The sequence below is a fragment of the Argiope bruennichi genome, chromosome 1, assembly GCF_947563725.1.
Source record: "Argiope bruennichi chromosome 1, qqArgBrue1.1, whole genome shotgun sequence".
In the NCBI taxonomy this organism is placed as follows: Eukaryota; Metazoa; Arthropoda; class Arachnida; order Araneae; family Araneidae; genus Argiope; species Argiope bruennichi.
In genome coordinates, this window is record NC_079151.1 from 60,911,324 (window position 1) to 60,931,077 (window position 19,754).

General features: G+C 28.7%; 1 protein-coding gene across 2 annotated transcripts in view; it reads right to left on the reverse strand.

Moving 5' to 3' along the window:
• The window catches only part of LOC129978301 (mannan-binding lectin serine protease 1-like), a 93,741-nt gene continuing 73,987 nt past the window's right edge, over positions 1-19,754 (reverse strand). For both annotated transcript variants that reach the window (XM_056090623.1, XM_056090624.1), the window contains exons 4-8: positions 8,236-8,601; positions 6,753-6,929; positions 4,775-4,882; positions 2,193-2,274; positions 1-334 (exon numbers count right to left, since the gene is read on the reverse strand). In XM_056090623.1, the coding sequence (XP_055946598.1) occupies positions 100-334; positions 2,193-2,274; positions 4,775-4,882; positions 6,753-6,929; positions 8,236-8,601 (968 nt within the window). In that variant the 3' untranslated portion in view covers positions 1-99. The remainder of the gene's footprint in view (positions 335-2,192; positions 2,275-4,774; positions 4,883-6,752; positions 6,930-8,235; positions 8,602-19,754) is intronic.

Below are 19,754 nucleotides of genomic sequence, written 5' to 3' on the forward strand. Positions count from 1 at the left end.
TTTGCTGTTCCAAAAAGATTCGGAACTATATTAAAAAGAAATGCAATTTCTTTACATTTTCAGTCTTGAGATTCAATGAAATATCAGTTCTGAAGATGATTATAAATCTGTCATCAGCACCCTTGGAGCCTGTCTGACCACTGGCAGTGGTGGAGGCATAGGTGGCTTTGGTGCTGTTGGTGTTACTATTGTGTGTTTTTGGACATTTGGGACGGTAGGTTCTGTTGGAATAGTTGTTGGTACATGTAGAGTTTGAGGCACTTGCGTACTACTTACAGAAGGTGGTACTGATGTTGATCTGCCATTATGGTGAGAAGAACTTGCTTTTCTTTTCCTGAAAATACACAAGAATGTTAAATATAGTTACAAGAATTTGCAGCATTAAAAGAAAGGACTTTGATATGTTTTAAAACATTTGCCATATTTATATATAAGAAAGAAATATTTGCAAGAAAAAGCTCTATAATTTATGAAGCCTTTTGAACCCCATCCATATCAAATGACTGTTAATGTTACTAATCTAGTGCAGCAAGCTGCAGTTTATTGGTTAGACTGTGTCTTGTTAGAAATGCGATCATGTGATTCTCATTGCGACCAATTCCTATTCCAACTGAAACACAGCATTGAATATTTTGTGACTTTTTCTTTAAGATGCAGTTCCCTAGAATCTGCTACAGTATCTAATCAATACTGCGTTCTTCTACTAATGTAATGTACGGATTTTATTGTGTTCATTCAGGGTTTATTCAATATTCTCATGTTAGTTTTAAAAAAGACAAGTGGAGTTGATTTAACTCTTATCCTGCGATTTTACGTTCCTCCCCCTCCCATTACTGTTATTGTAGGGAAGCTACAATAATAGTTCTGTATACAAAGAAAGAATATTCCCCTCGAAACGCAGTCTGATTTGTTTGCTCAGAATAATTTTGCTATCAAATGAATGATAAAAGATATTTATAAAACGATTCACAATTCACTTAGCATTCATTTGTTTGTAAATTTACTGCTAAAAGTTCTGTTACTTGTAAGTGACTTATATAATTCATTATGTTAGGAATTTAAAGCAATAGAAACATTTTTACATCTGTCTGGGGGAAACTATTCGTACATTTAGCAGTTGAAGTTGCAAAATAGCATGGAATAATAAAATCCCTGTCGTAATTTTTAGAATTTGATTTCATTCAATAATGGCATAAATGTGTAGCAGAATGATAATTTTTAATGGTGTCATAAATGAAAAAACAAATGCCATGAATAAATCTTTCTAAAGATGGCAAAAAAAAAATCACATTGTAACTTTATTTTTTAATTATTGTTATTTGGATATTATGTACTTCTAACTAGATTTTATAATTGGCATTTAATTATTTTCCTTTTCTTAATGATATCTGAATGAAAGAAAATCAATAAATAAGTAGAAATTTAATACTTACTTTAAAGTCTAAAAAATTAAATTATTGACTCTGTAATCAATTAAATAAGGACAAACAAACTCGGAGGATAATAAAAATAAAAAAGCATATAGGGCGACCACTTTAATTGTGACTCAAGTGCTAGTTTCTAAACATTTAGCATAAGGCATATACTTTCACATAGAAAATTATTCTAAATGCCTCAAATATTGTTATGTTGTTTGAGCCAATAAATGTATTGTTAAAAAAATGAAATTTAATTTTTATATAGTCTTTTGGTCCTATTAATATTAGTATAATATTTTTGAAACATTGTCATTATATACAAAACTAAAACAATTTACATGGACAAAAAAGAAAAAAATAGAGAGAGAAAAGAAATAGTCCGTTAGGATGTTTCTGATGCTTAAAGATTTCCGAGTTGTGAAACTTTGGAGTTAACTATATTTGGACATCTCGAGGGAAAGTCGCGTGTTAATTCACGGATCTCGCCAGAGGTGGTCGTAGGCATGGCTTAAAATAATATCCAAAACTACTCGGTCAATATCAGTTGCAAAAATGGAAAGTTTTTTTTATTTAAAATGCTTGCGTTTCAAGAATATTTTACTAATAAGATGAATAGGACAGAATGACTTTATAAAAATTTAGCTTTTATAATTTAATTTAAACACAATATTCATTGCATCATAGAAAACATTTTTTCCTGTTAAAAATACTGCTTAGAATTAGCTATTGGCCCACGATTAGATTGGGCATCCTGTATATTAATTTGATACTTACTTTCTGATTTTCTGTATTAATAAAATTATTGCTACATTTCCAAATACTAAGCCCACTACGCATGCGGCTGGGATGAGGATTTCTGAAAAATAAAAAGATTTAAAACTATAAGGAATAATATATAGATTCAAAAGAGAAAGTTACTATTGATAGTCATTAGATAAAGCAATTTAACATTATTTGATATACATAGAATCAGGACTGGATTAAGCCTTCTGGTGGTTTGGGGGCAATGCAAATCCTAGGGTCCCATTTCCTTCCCAAACTTTCAAACGATTTTTAATCAAATCTTTATGTAAGTAGGTTTAAGTACCAAAGTTTGACAAATTGAAATAACAGAATGCTTAGTTACAAATCGCATTCTAAAATGTTGGTTTTAACACATTGTGTATAAATAAAGGACAAATGAAATAGAAAAATAATTTAAAACAAAGTCATAAAAATAATAAAGCCAAATTTCTTAATAAAGTCTAAATAATATGTAATGACAGGATCAGACGTTTTTTTTTTTTTTTTTTTTTTTTTTTTTTTTTTATAAAGCATCACAATTTTTTTAGAATTGTAAAACAATATAATATTAAATTTGTAATTAGTAATTTTAATGATCTGGTAGCTCCAGAAATGCACGTTACGGAGATTTTACTTTGCCATTTAAGCAAAATATAAAGTCCTGCCATCAAGAATTCCATACGTCTGTCAAAAATAAATGATCAAAGTTGCCGAGTAATATTTTCTCTTACCAAGAGTGCAATGAGATCATAATTTCTATAGCAACTATTATTTGTCCATAGTGATTTTTTGAATACCCTGTATAATATCAAAATATGTTCAAAACAGAAAAATAGTCTTTATCATTGTATTGTCAGTAATTCATTGTTACTTAGTATCTATTATAAAGCTGATATTATTTAACTCAACTCTATAGCGAAAAGAATGACTACCGCAGTTTCACGATTGGAGAAAGCTTCCATTCGAGTTCCCTTAAGATTAGCATTCTGCTGAGTGTTAAATCTGGTTGAGTGTCAAATGTCTTTTCATTAATGTAATCTGAAAGTACGTATCTGGTAACATTTTACTTTCTGAATCGTAATTCAACCAGCCGAAGTAGTCTCCCCCAAACTTTCTCGCATACTCTCTAATACATTTGCCATACCAAAAAAAACGCCTTACAGAACACTGGTTTACAATAGTTACGAAATATTCACCTTTGGCGTGAATTTAGAATTTTTATTCAATTGATCCTTGGAGAGATTTTTCGCGATTCATCCCCGGTCTGCGGTTAATAATATTCAATAATCGAATTTGTGTTTCTGTTATGTTTTTCTCAACCAATCGAAACAAAAATTTGACATAAAACTGCACTTGTATCATAAATTCTCATACCAATAATGGATATATTTAAGTCATTGCGTTTTTCGAATGATCGCGTTTACTTATTTCAGAAAGTACAGACCGACAGACAGTCAACCCGTAGTTGGATTTGCCTCAAAACCTGATAAGTGTCTACACTATGGATGTTAAATCTGTGTACCGTATCTTATCTATCTAGCTCTCTTCGTTTTGCAATTATCGTGTTAACTTATATTCGAACTTATGGATTCTGAACAGATTTTACTCAAAATTCGAGAGAAATCTGCAAATTTGGTCTAAAGACTGTGCACCAAATTTCAACCGTCTAGCTCACATCTGTTTTGAGTTATCTTTGTCACAAACAGATGGGTATTTTCAAAAAATATGTTTTCCGAACTCAGGGATATCTGAAACGTGGAGATTCGCCAAAATCTCGAGATTGAATTTATTGACGATTGCTATACTTTCTCTTATACTACGTATGCGATAAAGTAAAAATACAGGGTAAGCATCCAAAACTTCCCGAGTTAATCCAACGAATTAAATCTATAGTGAAAGCAAAATTATGTTTGATATCTCACCAAATGCATAGTACCGTTATGAATCCAGTGCAATAATAAAAAATGCATGAAGGCATTCGAAACATAAAGAATACTAGACGAAATTTAGAATTATAGAGTTTTTATTCATATAATTTTGCAACGCCAATAATTTTGGAACACTTTTATTTTTAATTTTTACGAGTAAATAAATTAATAAATAAAGTAAATGATGAATTTTGTAATGTTTAGTATGAATATTCTATTTAATAAAATAGTTACTAAAACAAATTCTCTTTTATTATTGCAAATTAAATTATTTCTGGAAATACGATGTTCATTTGTTTGTATTTATATTTCTATAATGGATTGCATACTTATAAATAATGTTACCAATTTATAAACAAGAAATTTTTTCTTATTTTTTCATTCAAAAGAAATTAACTGCTAAATCTAAAAGTCTGTGAACAATGAATGAATATCAATACATTGCTATTCATTAGTTAGATGAGGAATATATTGCAACGAAACATTTTGATGCTTTTAGATTCAATAAATTTAAACATTTCATTCAAATATCGACAAGCAGAATCATACGTAGAATCAAAATATTTAAAAACAACTAAGAAAATCATTGATGAATTATATATATTTATTTTGTAAAAACATGTGAGAATTAAAACAATTTATTACCTTCTATGTATTTATATTTTCTAAGATATACTTCTACAACATCTGCCTCGTGTATTCCATCCAAGTCATCTGTGTTATTATTTCTGTAGCGAAGAGCTTCCTTTACAGCTGCAAAGGAAATGCACGATGCTTAGTGAAAACCGATAGTCATATAATAATACATAGTACGCATACAGAAACGGATAATTAAAAAGAACAACAATTTAAAAATAAAAAGATTCCATTTATTTGATGATGTTTAGAGAAGGATATTCTAAAATATGCACTCATGTATGACGATCTCCATTCAAAAAAATCAGAGACGATTTAAAGTTCAACGAAACTTTTCTTAATAATGTAAAAGGAAACTTCATAATTGGAATTTATTTCTTCTCATATTTTAGTTTTTCCCTCGAATAAATAATAATATATTTTCATAAGCTCTTTAATTAGATGATTTTATTTCACATAGGAGATAGTTTGCTTTTTTTTAACATTTGAGTTTGAGACACTAACATAAAGATTGCGTTGTTACAGAAACGGATATCTAGTACTAAGTACATGATATATATTTCATTCTTTTAAATTTTGCCTATTACCAAACTGTGGTAAGTTAATTGTATCTTTTTATAAAGGAAAAAGAAAGTAATTTTTTTTTTTTCATCGCTAACATTTCTGCTCGAGATGCATTACATTTTCTAAAAACTCTGATCAATATTTAATTAAATTAATTATTGTTCTTTATTATCATTGAAATTTTGAAACACGATATAATGAGGAGATGCGAGAAATCTTATCTGATATTCTTAGAGGACACATTCAAGGTAATTTAATTATACAAGTTTTGAAATTTTATTTAAAGGGTACAACTTGTTTAACGACTTTTTTCCAAAGAATGGATTTAATTTTATTATAGGTTTGATTTTTTTATCATCATTTGTTAAAAAAATCGCAATAATTTTTTAAGGTAAATGTGTAATCTTAGGCAAGAATTAAAAGACTCCTTTAGATATAAAAGCAACCCTGACAAGGAATATTTGTTTGTCGGTTTGCATGCATTTTCTTTCCTTTAAAAATGAACAATGATACGGAGAACAACATCAAAAAAACGAATTTGGTAATACAACTATTCTCGCAATAATCAAGAAACTTGGACGCTAATGCTGCATTTTCGCGCAATGAATTATTGCGTTATAACTTGTATTGTGCAACACTTTAGAATAGCTCGATTTTGCGTAATCAACTACATACACTTGGGTGCAATTAATAATTGTGAATTTCAAATCTATAAAATGGTGTTTGGTTCTTGATTGCATTATTAGGTTCAAATTAAAGTTATAAAATACTTTTTAGATTTTTTTTTTTTTTTTTGTACTGCTATGCTTGTCGAAGAAAACAAACTGTTGAAAGAATTATATTATGCTCCATATAAAATGAATTCACCAGATATGTATCATTTAGGAAGTGATACACATAAAAATAATTCTAGCTTTTGAATTTGTACATCATTTTGTGAAACATCTTGAATTTTTTTGAAAAAGGTTCAGACATTCCTTAATAGAATTTTTTAAAATTAAAGCATTCCAGATATTAGTTTCGAATAAGATAGAAGAAGTATTCGGTATTTTATAGATTACTTTTAGGAAGAAATGTTTCTGATCATAAAATGTGTCTGCTTTCAGTTTTTGCTCGGCGAGTTCGTTGCTTGGTCTTTAGAGAATCAAAGTATCTCTAGAAATTTACAAGAATTTGGTATGTAACATTTATTAAGAAAATTACAGAGGTATTATGTAATCGAATTAATGATTTAAAAAATGAATTATTCTCAAAATTCATAATTTAAGATTACGGCTACGTCGGCATTTTATTATTACCATTGTACTATGTTCATAGGTATTTAACTTTTTTGAAATAGCTGCTTTAAAAAATTCTTTTACAGCTAGTCTACTGTATTAGTTTCTTTTTAACAAGAAGATTATTTTTTATCTCAGTGACTTACTTAAACATTGAGTGACTGTGCCGTTCCAATAGGTACCGTCCACACACTGCAAGAGCAAAGAATTGGACAGCGTATCGTTGAAGACGTGTCCTTTGCAGCACATGTACATAGCGGAACGGTTGTTACTGTATACGAGATAGCCTAATCGCGGTGGTGGCAGTTTTTGGCATCCATTAACTGAAAAGTAATAAGGCAATGAATGAAGCGGAAAACTAATTAGGAGTGCTGCTTTTGATTAAAACTGTAAGTGTATTTGACACCGTACGATTTGAATTTAAGTAACGACTTTTGTACTAAATTCACCAAAATAGTGAATGTAGATTTATTTTGAGATAAATAAATTTAGACAACTTTAGATCGTTTCAAGAAGTTGGGAAGAAAATGGCATAGATTAACTTTCTAAAGTAAATATACTGCTTATAATACAAGTTGATCTTTAAATATTCCCCAAAAGTTTTAGCTATAAGAAAAAATTATTCACAAGCAATATATCAATAAAATATCTGCCCGTGTTCTTTGCTCTAGCGATTTTGATTAGGAGTGATTTAAACATGTTTAATAAAATATTTAAACATATCAAAATATTCCATCCAAATAAGAAAAAAAAATATTAGTTATTTAAAAAAGTTAATACTGTTGCTATTAATTTGGAGAGAAATAAGAATAAATGTTTATATAATTACTATTTGAGACTGAAAATGTTACTTTTGAGTATTCAGATTTTTAAGCAAAAATGAAACATTTAAACAATTTTAAATATTCCATTCAAATAAGTAAAAATTTATTTATTTATTATTAAATAAATTTATTGATTTAAAATAATTAATATCGTTGATATTAATTTGGAGAGAAATGAAATTAAGTGTTCATATAATTACTATTTGAGACTCACTGAATATGTTACTTGTGAGTATTCAGATTTTGTCGTTATGAAAAAAATATATTTAAACGTATCTAAAATATTCCATTCAAATAAGTAAAAATTAATTTATTTAAAAAATTAATATCGTTGATATTAATTTTTAAAGAATCAACACTATTTTAAATCATTTTTAACTTTGGACATATCCAAATGAATTTATTTTTATTATGATGAAATTGTTTACTTCTTTATAACTAGCTATCTTTGCAACCAGCTCGCTCACTAGAAATACACGTCCGAATACTCAAATAATATCAGTGAAAAGATAGCTGTTTAAATATAATATATTGTAATGTTGTTGTTTTTTTCAATTTTTTTTTCGAAAAGTTAACAATAAATTTTATTTTTCGAAGTTAATAATAAACATTCTACTTAACTTTAAAATAATTTAAATTCTAATTTTAATTTATAAAATCACTCTGAAATGCATTTTGCCATTCTCCAGTACATTCGTCCTAAATCCACGTTTAACGATATATCCTGTGAAGTATCATCACACGTATGCTAATTTAATTTCATTATCATTAGAAACTATAATAAATATTTTGAAGAAATCCTTACATTTATAATATAAGAGAAATCCCCTCGATGGCAAAAATTCGTTGCTCTTAAATGTAATCTGGACATGGCCACCTGTTGTTAGAACAGGTATTCTCGTCTTGTCATCCGCTTGCCCACAAGTGTAGAGCACTTTATGATTGTTCTCCAGAATCACTAGAGAATCCGGACATATTTCTTTGCCTCTGGTCTGGATTCCTGGTCTCAGATCCATATCCAACACTGTAATCTTCATTTCCTGTTTGATGGACGATTCTAAGTTCCAAGTGCAATTGGAGACTTTTGGATAAAAGCGGGGATATCCAGGAGAAGATATGTATCCGCTGGTGCCTGTTATCTTGATATTGCAGAATTTGTCGATCTTTTTCTCTATAAAGGAAAAAATAAAATTAATCAAAGAGGAATTAAAAAAATAGCATCTTATAATTATTGTCTTGCAAACGTATTTTTTAATTCATTAAATTTTAATAAATTCATTTTAACAAACCAAATTTGATTATATGAGGTAATCTATATACTTATAATAAAGCTCAATGTGTGTGTGTGTGTTGGCGCTCTACATGCCAGGTCATTTGACATAAAGCTACCAAATTTGGTACATGTATACCTTAGAGGTCGGGAATGTGCACCTGGGGTCCCTTTTTTTGAAATTTTAATTAGAATTTTAATTATTAATTAAAAATTAACTTTCCCGCCAAAAAAATCTTCCATTTTCCCCACCGCCAACTTTTTCGCCAAAAAAATCTTTCATTTTTCCCACCGCCAAATGAGTAAGGATTTAGTTTTTTTTTCTCCCAACAGTAATAAGGCTAGGGTTAACATTTTACTGCGGATTATTTCAAACGATTCTGTTTATTTTCTTAATGTTTTATGCATTTAAAATTAAACATTGTTAATTAATCCATGTTTCAGATTCATTCTGAAGTACTTTTGAATTAAAATAACACAGAATAAAGGAAATTAAAAATGTATAATTTGCATAGCGTTACCCCAACTGGCGTAGAAAAATTCACGCATTTGCGTTACCGTAAAAGGCGAAGAAAATTCACGCATGCGCACTGTGTTCTGATTGTTGACATGGCAACCATTATTAACGGACGATTTAAATTACTTTTAGGATAGTTGTATGTTTTTGTAAGTAAATTGTATTTATGTTAGTTATATATTTTTTGTATATACTTATAGTTTTAAGTACATCGTTTTTTAAGTAGTTTTTTTTAACCTGTTTTCAATGATTTAAATTATTTTTAGGTTAGTTGCATGCTTTTGTAATAAATTGTATTTATGTTAGTTATATATTTTTTTATATATGCTTACAGTTTTAAGTACATCGTTTTTTAAGTAGTTTTTTTAAACCTGTTTTCGACCGATTATTTTAAACGATTCATTTTATTTTCTTAGTGTTTGATGCATTTAAAATGAAACATTGTTAATGAATCGATCTGCTCATGATGAATCTGAGAAAATTTTGTTGCAAATTCTTGAAATATTACATAAATTAAGAAAGATATTCTTTAGTGCCCATAAAGTTTAAACGCTCAGTGACTCTATTATCAGTAATCATATTATTAAAAAAATGCTTTGTTTCAGTAAAAAAATATTATTATATTAATTGCAGATTAATCTTTTACACTTTAATTTAAAGCATAAATTCTACGAGGGGTAACAGAAAATTAGAGAGATACATATCACGTTATGACTGAAGGCCTTTATAATATTATGAGTGAATTATATGACTATCAAAATTTGAAGTTTTTAAATATTTTGCTGAAGAATCTATTAAAGTTGGAATTGCATGAAATATTTAATTATTAAAATTTTAACGAACATTAAGATTGGCGAACCGGCTGGTCGCCAAAGGCGGCTAGTAATAATATAAGATAAAATTTTTGGTTATTGTTAATTGCAAAAAAAAAAAAAAAAATAGTAGGAATACGAAATTGTCTTCTCAGAAGTGATCTAAATGGCGTCTTGTTGTATAGAAAAGTGAGAGTTCAAATATTGTGGTTAAATAAAAATGTTAAATGATTCTAGTTATCCAAAACGTTTTTGATTTAAATGTCATGAGATAACGATGTGAAAGTGATAAGCACCAGACAAATGATTTAATTGGAGATATTATTATTATCATGTGTGGCAACAAATTGGTGATTTATCCCTTTTTTGTTTTAGAGTCGGCTTTCACAGTACAGCTTTTGAAATATCTATCGTTTGCTAATGTAGTTTTATTTTGGAGTCTTCTTTCACTGTATAGCTTTTGAATTATCTATCGTCTGCTGTTGTAGTATTTCCCTTGGAAATCACAGTGTTATTGTCTAACTCGCGCAGCATTTTTTAAAAATAAACCAAACAAGTTAAAATATAGTTTGTTTAATCGATAAAGATTGTTGGTTCAGAGATAGTTTCAACTAATTAAAATAAGGTTATTAGAAAATAATGCAGAAGGTTGTCACATTTGGCGATTTATCGCCAACTAAAGTTGCAACTTGATTTCCAAATTACACATTCTCTGAATTCTTACGAATTGTCTTAATTAATTTAAGTCATTAACCGGTTTGACGAATTGTCTTAATTAATTTAAGTTTAAACCGGTCTGAAACAATCATGAGACTATCAGATTACACATGCGTTGATACTTAGAAAAACAGTGGTTTTTTTCTTCATTTCAAAATCGATAGATCTCCGAAAGTTTGTTTGCCAGCTAGAAAAATTGAAACGAAAGTTTAAAAAAATTATATATATATATATATATATATATATATATATATATATATATATATATATATATATATATATATATATATATATATATATATAATTTTTAGATAATTTAATATATATATATATAGAGAGAGAGAGGATAGAGACCGATAGAGAAGTCTCGTGATTGTATCAAACCGGTTTAAACTGGTTAATGACTTAAATTAATTAAGACAAATAATAATTTAAAAAATAATAGTGTTCTTCCATGATAACTTGAAATTTGCGATAGTAGATTTCATTTTTTCCTTTTTGTATTAATTGTTATAGAACGATTTTGATTTGTTTGTTTTTTCCTTATATATCAGACACTTTAATCGGTATAACTTGATTTCCACGGCGACCGCGATAAACTTCCAAATCATGTAAAAAAACCGGCCAAACTAAGAGCAACCATACACACTTTCATTTGGCTTGGCGTTATTCTTGGCGTCGCTTTCATAGCGATCGCCGTGGAAATCAAGATCTCACAAGTGCAAGTAGCAACACTAATGATCTAGCGGTTAAAAGAACTTATTTATAATCTCCATGTTTTAAATTCGAAAAACCTTTTTTGAATTAATTTTTGTATTTCTTTGATTAAATTAATGAAAAAATATTTTATTCAAATTCACGTAAGTTAGAAACAACCGAAAATTATTTTACTTATTTTTAATTTGTTTATGTCTTAAGTTAAGTGGAAATAGTTATCGAACAATTAAAAATATTTGTACTTGATGTAATAAGAGGTCTGAAACATTTCAGACTTTAAATTAGAACAATCTTCGAATCTACTTCTGAGGGTTTAATTTAACTAATCATCAGAAAAAAAAATTGTTGTAATAAGGATAAATGATGCTTTGGAAAGAAAATATTTTACGATCTTAACATAATGTTTGTCTACTTCAATTACAACACCATGTTTTGTCTGGGTGTTTCTTTTCACGGATGATGCGCAATCACCGATCTTACCTTTAATATTCCGCTTCGCTACGTTTCCTGCAAAAAAAAAAAAAAAAAAAAAAAAAAAATTGCTGCATCTGATAATCTATTCATTAATATGTCCTATTATTTTTTATTTCGATAAAATGACTTAGTAAGATACTATTCGATACTGTATGTTAAGCTTTGCATTTATTATTTGTACCAATAACTATAAATTACTCAGGAAACTGTTAATAAATTATTTTCGAACTTCAAAAGATTTAAAATATCCAGTAAGGATATAAAATAATTCATTCTTCCTAATGTTTCATTATTACCTCCTTTTTACTTTACGTAGCATGAGCATACGTAGCATGAGGAAGTATTGTTATTGTCGAAAAATTCGAACACGGGATTTCGACAAATTCTACGTTTTAGACCTCTCTGAGTTCGAAAAACACATCTATGGAAAATGTTCGCCTGTCTGTCTGTGAGAATGATAGTACAAAAACATTTTAAGCTGGATGTATAAAATTTGGTACACGAACTTTAAATCAAATTTGTAGATTTCTATCAAGAAAAATTCGTTGAGAGGAAACCTGTCTGTCGAGCTGTTCAAATATGAGTTAATACGATTACTGCAAAATGAAGAGAGCTAGATAGATAACATTAGGCTCACTAATTTAACATCTATAGTGAAGATAGGTATCACATTTTGAGCCAAATCCAAAAAGGGATTGATCCTGTTGGTATGTACTGTAAACGCGATCACTCAAAACACAATGGTTTAAGTAAATCAAATTTGGTATGGAATTTTGTGATTACAAGAGTAGTTTCAGTCGGTTGGGAAAAGTTCGTTTAAAACACAAATTCTTTTTCAGGACATTATTAACCGCATGCCAAAGGTTAATCGCCAAAAAACTAGCCAAAGATAGATTCAGATAGATAGCCGATAGATTTAGTAAAATGTGTGAAATTCAAGCCAAAAGTAAATATTTTCGGAACTATTATATGCAGTGCCATGCAAGACGTACTTTGGGATAATATATCTTTATTAGAGAATAAGCGAGAAAGTTTTCGGGTGACTACTCCCACTGGTTAAATTTTTATTCTTTAACGCCTATAGAGTTTGAAATCAAACAATAAAACCCTGAACAAATTTTTTTAATCATTTACAATCCAGAGCTTATATTTATGAACGGATTTCGATAAAAGTGCATGCAATACCAACAAAAAAAAAATAGCCTTATTAAATATGCATTCTTTGTAACATAATAGCCATCAAAAGTTCACGAAGCTGTCTGGATCGATTTTTCTCTTCATCAGTTATGCTGCATTAAAAGTTTGTTCACCTCGCATTGAAACCGTATTCATCACCGATCTGTTTTAAACAGCTGTGCAAGTAGTAAGCGGCTGGAATGAAAGCGATAGGGCATTCAATTTCTGTTGACAAAAACAAACGTTTTCAGATAATGTTACCGGAACGAAATGGGGAGGCGTATGATGGTGGAACCTGTAATAATAAAAGTAAATTTTGATGATGGAGATCAAAAGAGTATTTCCGTATTTGCTCAGAAATTTTTATTTTTACAAACGAGGACTACATGCATTGCTAATCTATATAAGCATTTAGTTTTGAATAATTTTCTTTATTTTAACCCTTTGAAAATGAATTTTCATTGGATTAAATATATATTAAGGATTTAAAATGCGAGTGGTTTATATATGCCCCGTTAGTAGTCAAAGGGTTAAATTAATTGACAGATTAGCAATCCAGCTTTCTGATAGGGTGGTTAAAAGTGTGTATCTAATAGTATAAAGATATCTGCAGAAAAGAATTTACCAGTTTTTTATTTGTCTGAAACTCTACAGTTTAGAACTACAGCAGAACCTCGCGTAGACAGCATAATGTGTTCTTGAATCTTACTCGTAATATAAAACACTCCCATGGAAATCCATGTAAAATAAGAAAAATGCATTCCATTCCAGAAAAAAAATGCTCAAACAAATTTATAAAAATGTAATTTTCTATTTATAATGCCTGCTTTTTTTTTTACAAGAAAATTGTCAGTAGATATTTATTTTTGGCTATTTTTAAAATTACGTAGTAATATCGTTCAATGAATCATACTATCGTTAAATTAATTGTACTGTTATTACTCTATCTTTAAACTTTATAACTTTAAAGGAGCCATTTTTGTATATACATAAAATTTATTTATTTCGTGTGTCTCGGAAACAGCTCTAATAATTTGGACCTAATTTTATATTTCGATAAGTTTTTTTTTTTTTTTTTTGAAAGTTTAGTTATGTATATAAGTATTTTTCCTGAAAAAATGCAAATTTACACACATAAAAAAACCATTTCTTTTAATAACTAACTGTTAGAATAAGTATATTCAACTTCCGCTTCGAAGTGTGGGTTGTAAAGTACAGAGGTCAGAACAGAATGAATGACGCGTGTGTTGAGGGTCCTCGATTCGAGCCGCGCTTTTTGACTTATTTTTTACTTATGAATTTATATTTAATATTTTTGCTTTTTAAGTTATCTATAGAGGTATCTTTCCTAAAAAAACACGATTTTAGCCAAAAAACTATTTTTTTAATAATTAATTATTAGTGCCTTTTTTCTATATGCTCTCGTTCTGACAATGTCATATAGCACGATCTCGGATTCAATTTCACCATGGTAACACTGAGTGTAAGTATAAAAATATGAGTAATTACAGATAAACAGTAAAATGAATACTGTAATATAGCAGATCGTTTCGAATAACGTGTTAAATTAAGCGCATTCATGATTTTTTTTTATTTAATTGACCATTTCATATCAGTATGTATATCTAAATATTTTCTCCAAAAAAACACAATTTTACAAAAAAAAAAAAAAAAAAAAAAGCTGAGCAAACCTTGGTTTACCAGATATTGAATATATAACGTGCATAGCTACTGCCTTATTTAAGTGATGCTTCCCAACATATGATGGAATAATTTCTCATGCGTTCAATCTCCCTTATTTCACTATAAGATTCTTATTATCTTGATACTATTATTTTCTCCTTTCCCAATCGAATATCCTCTGCATCCCTTTGCTCCAGAGATACAGAATGTAGCTCTGTAAGTTCTTCGGTAATTCTGATTATGTTCTTCCTCCATCTCATCTATGTCATTGCTATCCACCTCTAATTCCAAAGACACAATCTCGTAAATTCAGGCTCTTGCTCTAACCTAACGAGTCCCATTCGACAACATTATCCAATCAAAATTTCTTTCCATGTAGATATAAAGATTCTCTTCAAATAAATGCTCTACACAGACGGAAACAGATGAATCTAACAAATGATGTCACGGTTCTCCTCCACCCATTCTGCGAAAAATCGCTCGTAAAACGAGTTGCTTTTTTACATTTTGTTGTGCATTTTATGCGAATCATTTGTTATGAGAGGGTCTCGTGAAACGAGATTTGACTGTTTTGATATACTCAGCGTATTTTTTATATGTTAATATGATTTCGCAAGCGTTTCATATATCAGACCAAATAATCTGTGATTTTTGGAGAACATTCGAAATTTTTAAGTTGCCGAAGTTGGAAACTTTAAAACGCATTGGCTTAGTTATTTTACAAACATAAAGTACAAATACGAACATAAGGATGTATGAAGTTGTATTTTTATTTCTGCAGTTTAAATGAAAAAATTATAATAATTGCTTATTGTTTATTTTCGGATTCGGAAATTACGAATTTTGCGTAAGAGGGCTCTTATTTCGACGAAATAGAGGGGAGAAAAAAGAAGAAAGATGTTTACAAAAAGCAATAGGGTTGAAACTGAGATTATTCGCAGAATTAAGAGGCGTAACAACTGCTTATCTTATTAGCGCACCACCCTTTAACAAAGAATAATAGCTGTTTTTATTGAGACCCTGAGACGAACAGATTCTTTTCCTATACAATTATTTTTTCACACACAAAAACACACAGAAAAAACATAAAATGATGTATTAGTTTCTAGAATTTGTAAGCCTGCGAGGTTATTTATTCATCCGTAAAAAGATTGCAAACAAGATCCACAGCAAAATAATGGATTTATACATTTCCTTTTTTATTGAAATCACAATAATTCCTACATAGAGTTCCTAACTAAAACATTTTTTAAATGACTGGTTTTTGATTTATTTGCTTAGTCGAATGATACAGTTGACTTCTTCAAAAGAATAAAAATCTACTAAGTAATTCATGATATATATGGAAAAATCATTAAATGAACTCTATTGTTCAAAAGACGGCCTTTTAATTAACACTCATCTTCGCGAATTTAACAGTTTTGTATACTTATAATGAAATTAATAGTTTCTTCATTTAGTCAACAATTTAACCCTTTCTAGGGCCGTGGGAAATATGCTTCCCACCAAATTTATCAATCTTTGTATGAAATTATGTAGGTTGGCATAAGTTCTGACACATTTTTTTAGTAAGTCAGAAACTTAGATGCTTCAGTTCTTTATTCCAGACAAAATGATGTGTCTTGATTTGTTATTTAATTATTAATTAACCAAGTTAATTAATTAATCAAATTAAATTTATCTAATAAGCTAAATGAATCCCTTTTCTTATTCTAATTTCAAGCCTAAAAATATTTTAACATAATATGACTAGAAAAAAATGGCTCTTTAAAGGGTTAAAATTCACGCATACACCTATTTAAGCTACCATGACCAATGCAACTAAATATATCAGGAATAATACAGACAATTTTCAAAACAAAATTGATTACGCTGCCAGTGATGTGTTCTTTGAATTGTGAAAGCGATTAATATTTTTTTCTTTAAACAAAAATGTATTAAAATCTGATATGTACAAATATTTACATTTGTGAAATTAACATCAGCAATCAAATTATATTAATTGGATAAAAAGCGGCATGTATCTGATTAATTATTTAAAAGTTCTTATTTCGAACTACGCATCTATGCTGTCTAAATTCAGTGAGAGTAAATACCCTCGAATTTCATAATAAGGAATCTTTTGCGTTAGTTTCGTAGAATAGTAAAAGATTTTATTTATTTATTTTTTTAATCGGGTTGCACTATTATTGTACTATATGTTGCACTATTTCCCTGCAACCGAATAAGTGCAAAATTTATAAAAATCTACAAATTTGTTGTTAAGAACACGTGGAAATTATCTTTTATTCATTTTATATAAACGTGTTCACATACTCATGAATAAACAAAAGGACATATAATCAACTCTTTTGCGGATTTAAAGAAAACCTGACACAAACTTAAGATTTCGATGATAAAGCCACATGCCAGATTTCATCCAACTAGCTTTTGCCTTTCTTAAGTTATCATGTTCCCATACACAAGAATAGGAAAACAGGCTTGTCGTTAATAGATTTTGTCTGAGATTTGATTCTTTTCCACAATTTTGGAATGAAGACCGCATACATATATGATTTGTCTCGCTCGTTTCATTATACTGTTATTGTGTGTACACTTACAGGTAGACATAATTCCGAAAATGTGAATTCGCTCTCAGGGAATTCTCGGATAACGAGATTCATCATACTTTTTACAATATTTTTTCTTTGCAAAATATATAAGCGAGAAAATAAGAAAAAAAAAAGTAAGAATATTGAAAATACGATTTGGATCAAATTTAACATTTAGATAAGGTTTTGCTTTTTAAATTTATATATATAGATGTCTTTTCTTTTAAAAAAATGCGATTTTACACACACAAAAAAAAGAAACATTTTTTTTATAACTGTTAGAACCTTTTTCCATCTGCTTTCACGCTGATAATGTCATATAGCGCCATCTCGTAAATTTTTGTGCTACTTGCATTGTTGCCATAGGAGGATAACCTAATGGCACCTCAAAATTTTGTGAGATGGCGCTATATGACATTATCCGAATACGAATATGTTCGACTCACATCGAATAACAACATTACAATTATTGTGTTAACCAATTCGAATAACATGTGAAACTAAGTGCATTCACCATTTTTTTTTATTATTATTTAAATGACCTGTTTATATGTAGGTAAGATTCAAAAATATTCACATATGTGATCAGTATGTGATTCGTATTTATATATTTTCTCCGAAAAAAAAGCACGATTTTACATAAAAAACAATTAATATAAAAAAAATATTTAATTCAATTCCTACTTAGGAAAACAAAGAAAAGTTTTATTTTAGTTACTTTTTACTAAGTAATTATCAACAAAATTATTAAGTATCAAAAAATTATTGATTTTCGCAAGAATTAAACTCGCATTCTTCACCTTCACGTAAAAAATACTGAAATCCCTGCATTTTACCGATTGAGCTACTGACTGCTGATTTCAATTTTCATTACAAGCTGCTAAAACTCTATTTAAAGTATTAAAGATTAATTAAATATAATTAATGAATTAATATTTGAGAAAACTGCATTGAGATCAATTGTTATCCACTACAAGTTTAAAAAAATGTATTTGAACTTGAGTGGATGGATCAAAAGTATTTTATTAACGATTAAAAATTTGAACAAGATATATAGATATATATAGGGAGAGTGTGAACTAATAATAAGAATTGAAATAAAATAAATAAATAAATATAGCACCTGCTAAGAGAAATTTGATCTCTCAGGTACTAAAGATAAATGATAAATGGAAAACAGGGTATGTAATGATCTCCCACGAATGAAATCGAAACAGCTCCTTGGATAATATTCTTGCGACTCGATTCTTCATTATAAAGTCTGTGATTTCAGTACCTTTTTACTCGTGTTTCCTAAAATGTAACGGGCGAGCTGCGACCCGGGCAGCTGTTTAGGCTCGTGCCAGACGTATGTATTTACTTCAGAACAGGTGGTGCGGAAGCATGCGCATGTATAGGGCTTCTTTTTAAAATTTCCCGCCATGTCAGACTAGACAGCGGGGTGTGATCAGGGTTGGGTGCGCTTCAATTACGTGTCCATTATTGCGCGGGGTCTTGGAGCTAAGAGAATGATTGCATTGAGGCATTATGGATGGTTTATATGTTTACTATACGAAGGAAGTTTATGAATCACTTAAAGAAGGTGGAAAATGAATTAGCGTATCAAATTATATAAGTGAAGGAAATAATGAGAATAGAATGCTATAATTTTTTTCAATATCCTGAATCTGCTCCACTGCAGCAATTCATATCTGCATGATTTACGTTTCTGCCTTTTTAAAATATTAATTTAAAATACAGTTATCAAATCAAATTTTTCCCAAAACACTTAACTAAAAGATCTTAACAATATTAAAATAAAAATAAAACATTAAAAAGAAATCTAATTTTTTCAAATTTATTTTCCATGTAGAATTATAGTAGAATTATTTCTTTTCCGTAATACGATTACACGATTCAAAATTAAAAAAAAATAATTTTAAGGGAATTTAAATTTTGATTAATCAAGAAATAATCGTCATTTATCTTTTTTATTGCATTTATTTAATTAATCAAGTAAATGAAATCAAGAAATGTTTATTTTATTTTGTTTTATTCTTGTTATTGATTCATTCAATATATGAAAGTACGTTAATAAACTGAACATTTTGCATTATTACAATTTAGGCTCAAATCCATTTCTATTATATATATTTCATAGAGTTTCTTATTCTGACAATGTTGCAGAGTTTTTTTGAATAAAATGTTCGTTCATGTAATTCAATTTGCACCAATTATATTTAAAAACTAATCTAAAAAGTTATTTATTTAACGGTTGATAATAAAATCTTTTTTAATCCGATGAGCGTGAATATTCAATTTACTTAATTCATTATTATTTTCAAATAGCACAATTAAAATTTAATATTATAGCAAAGATTTTTAAAA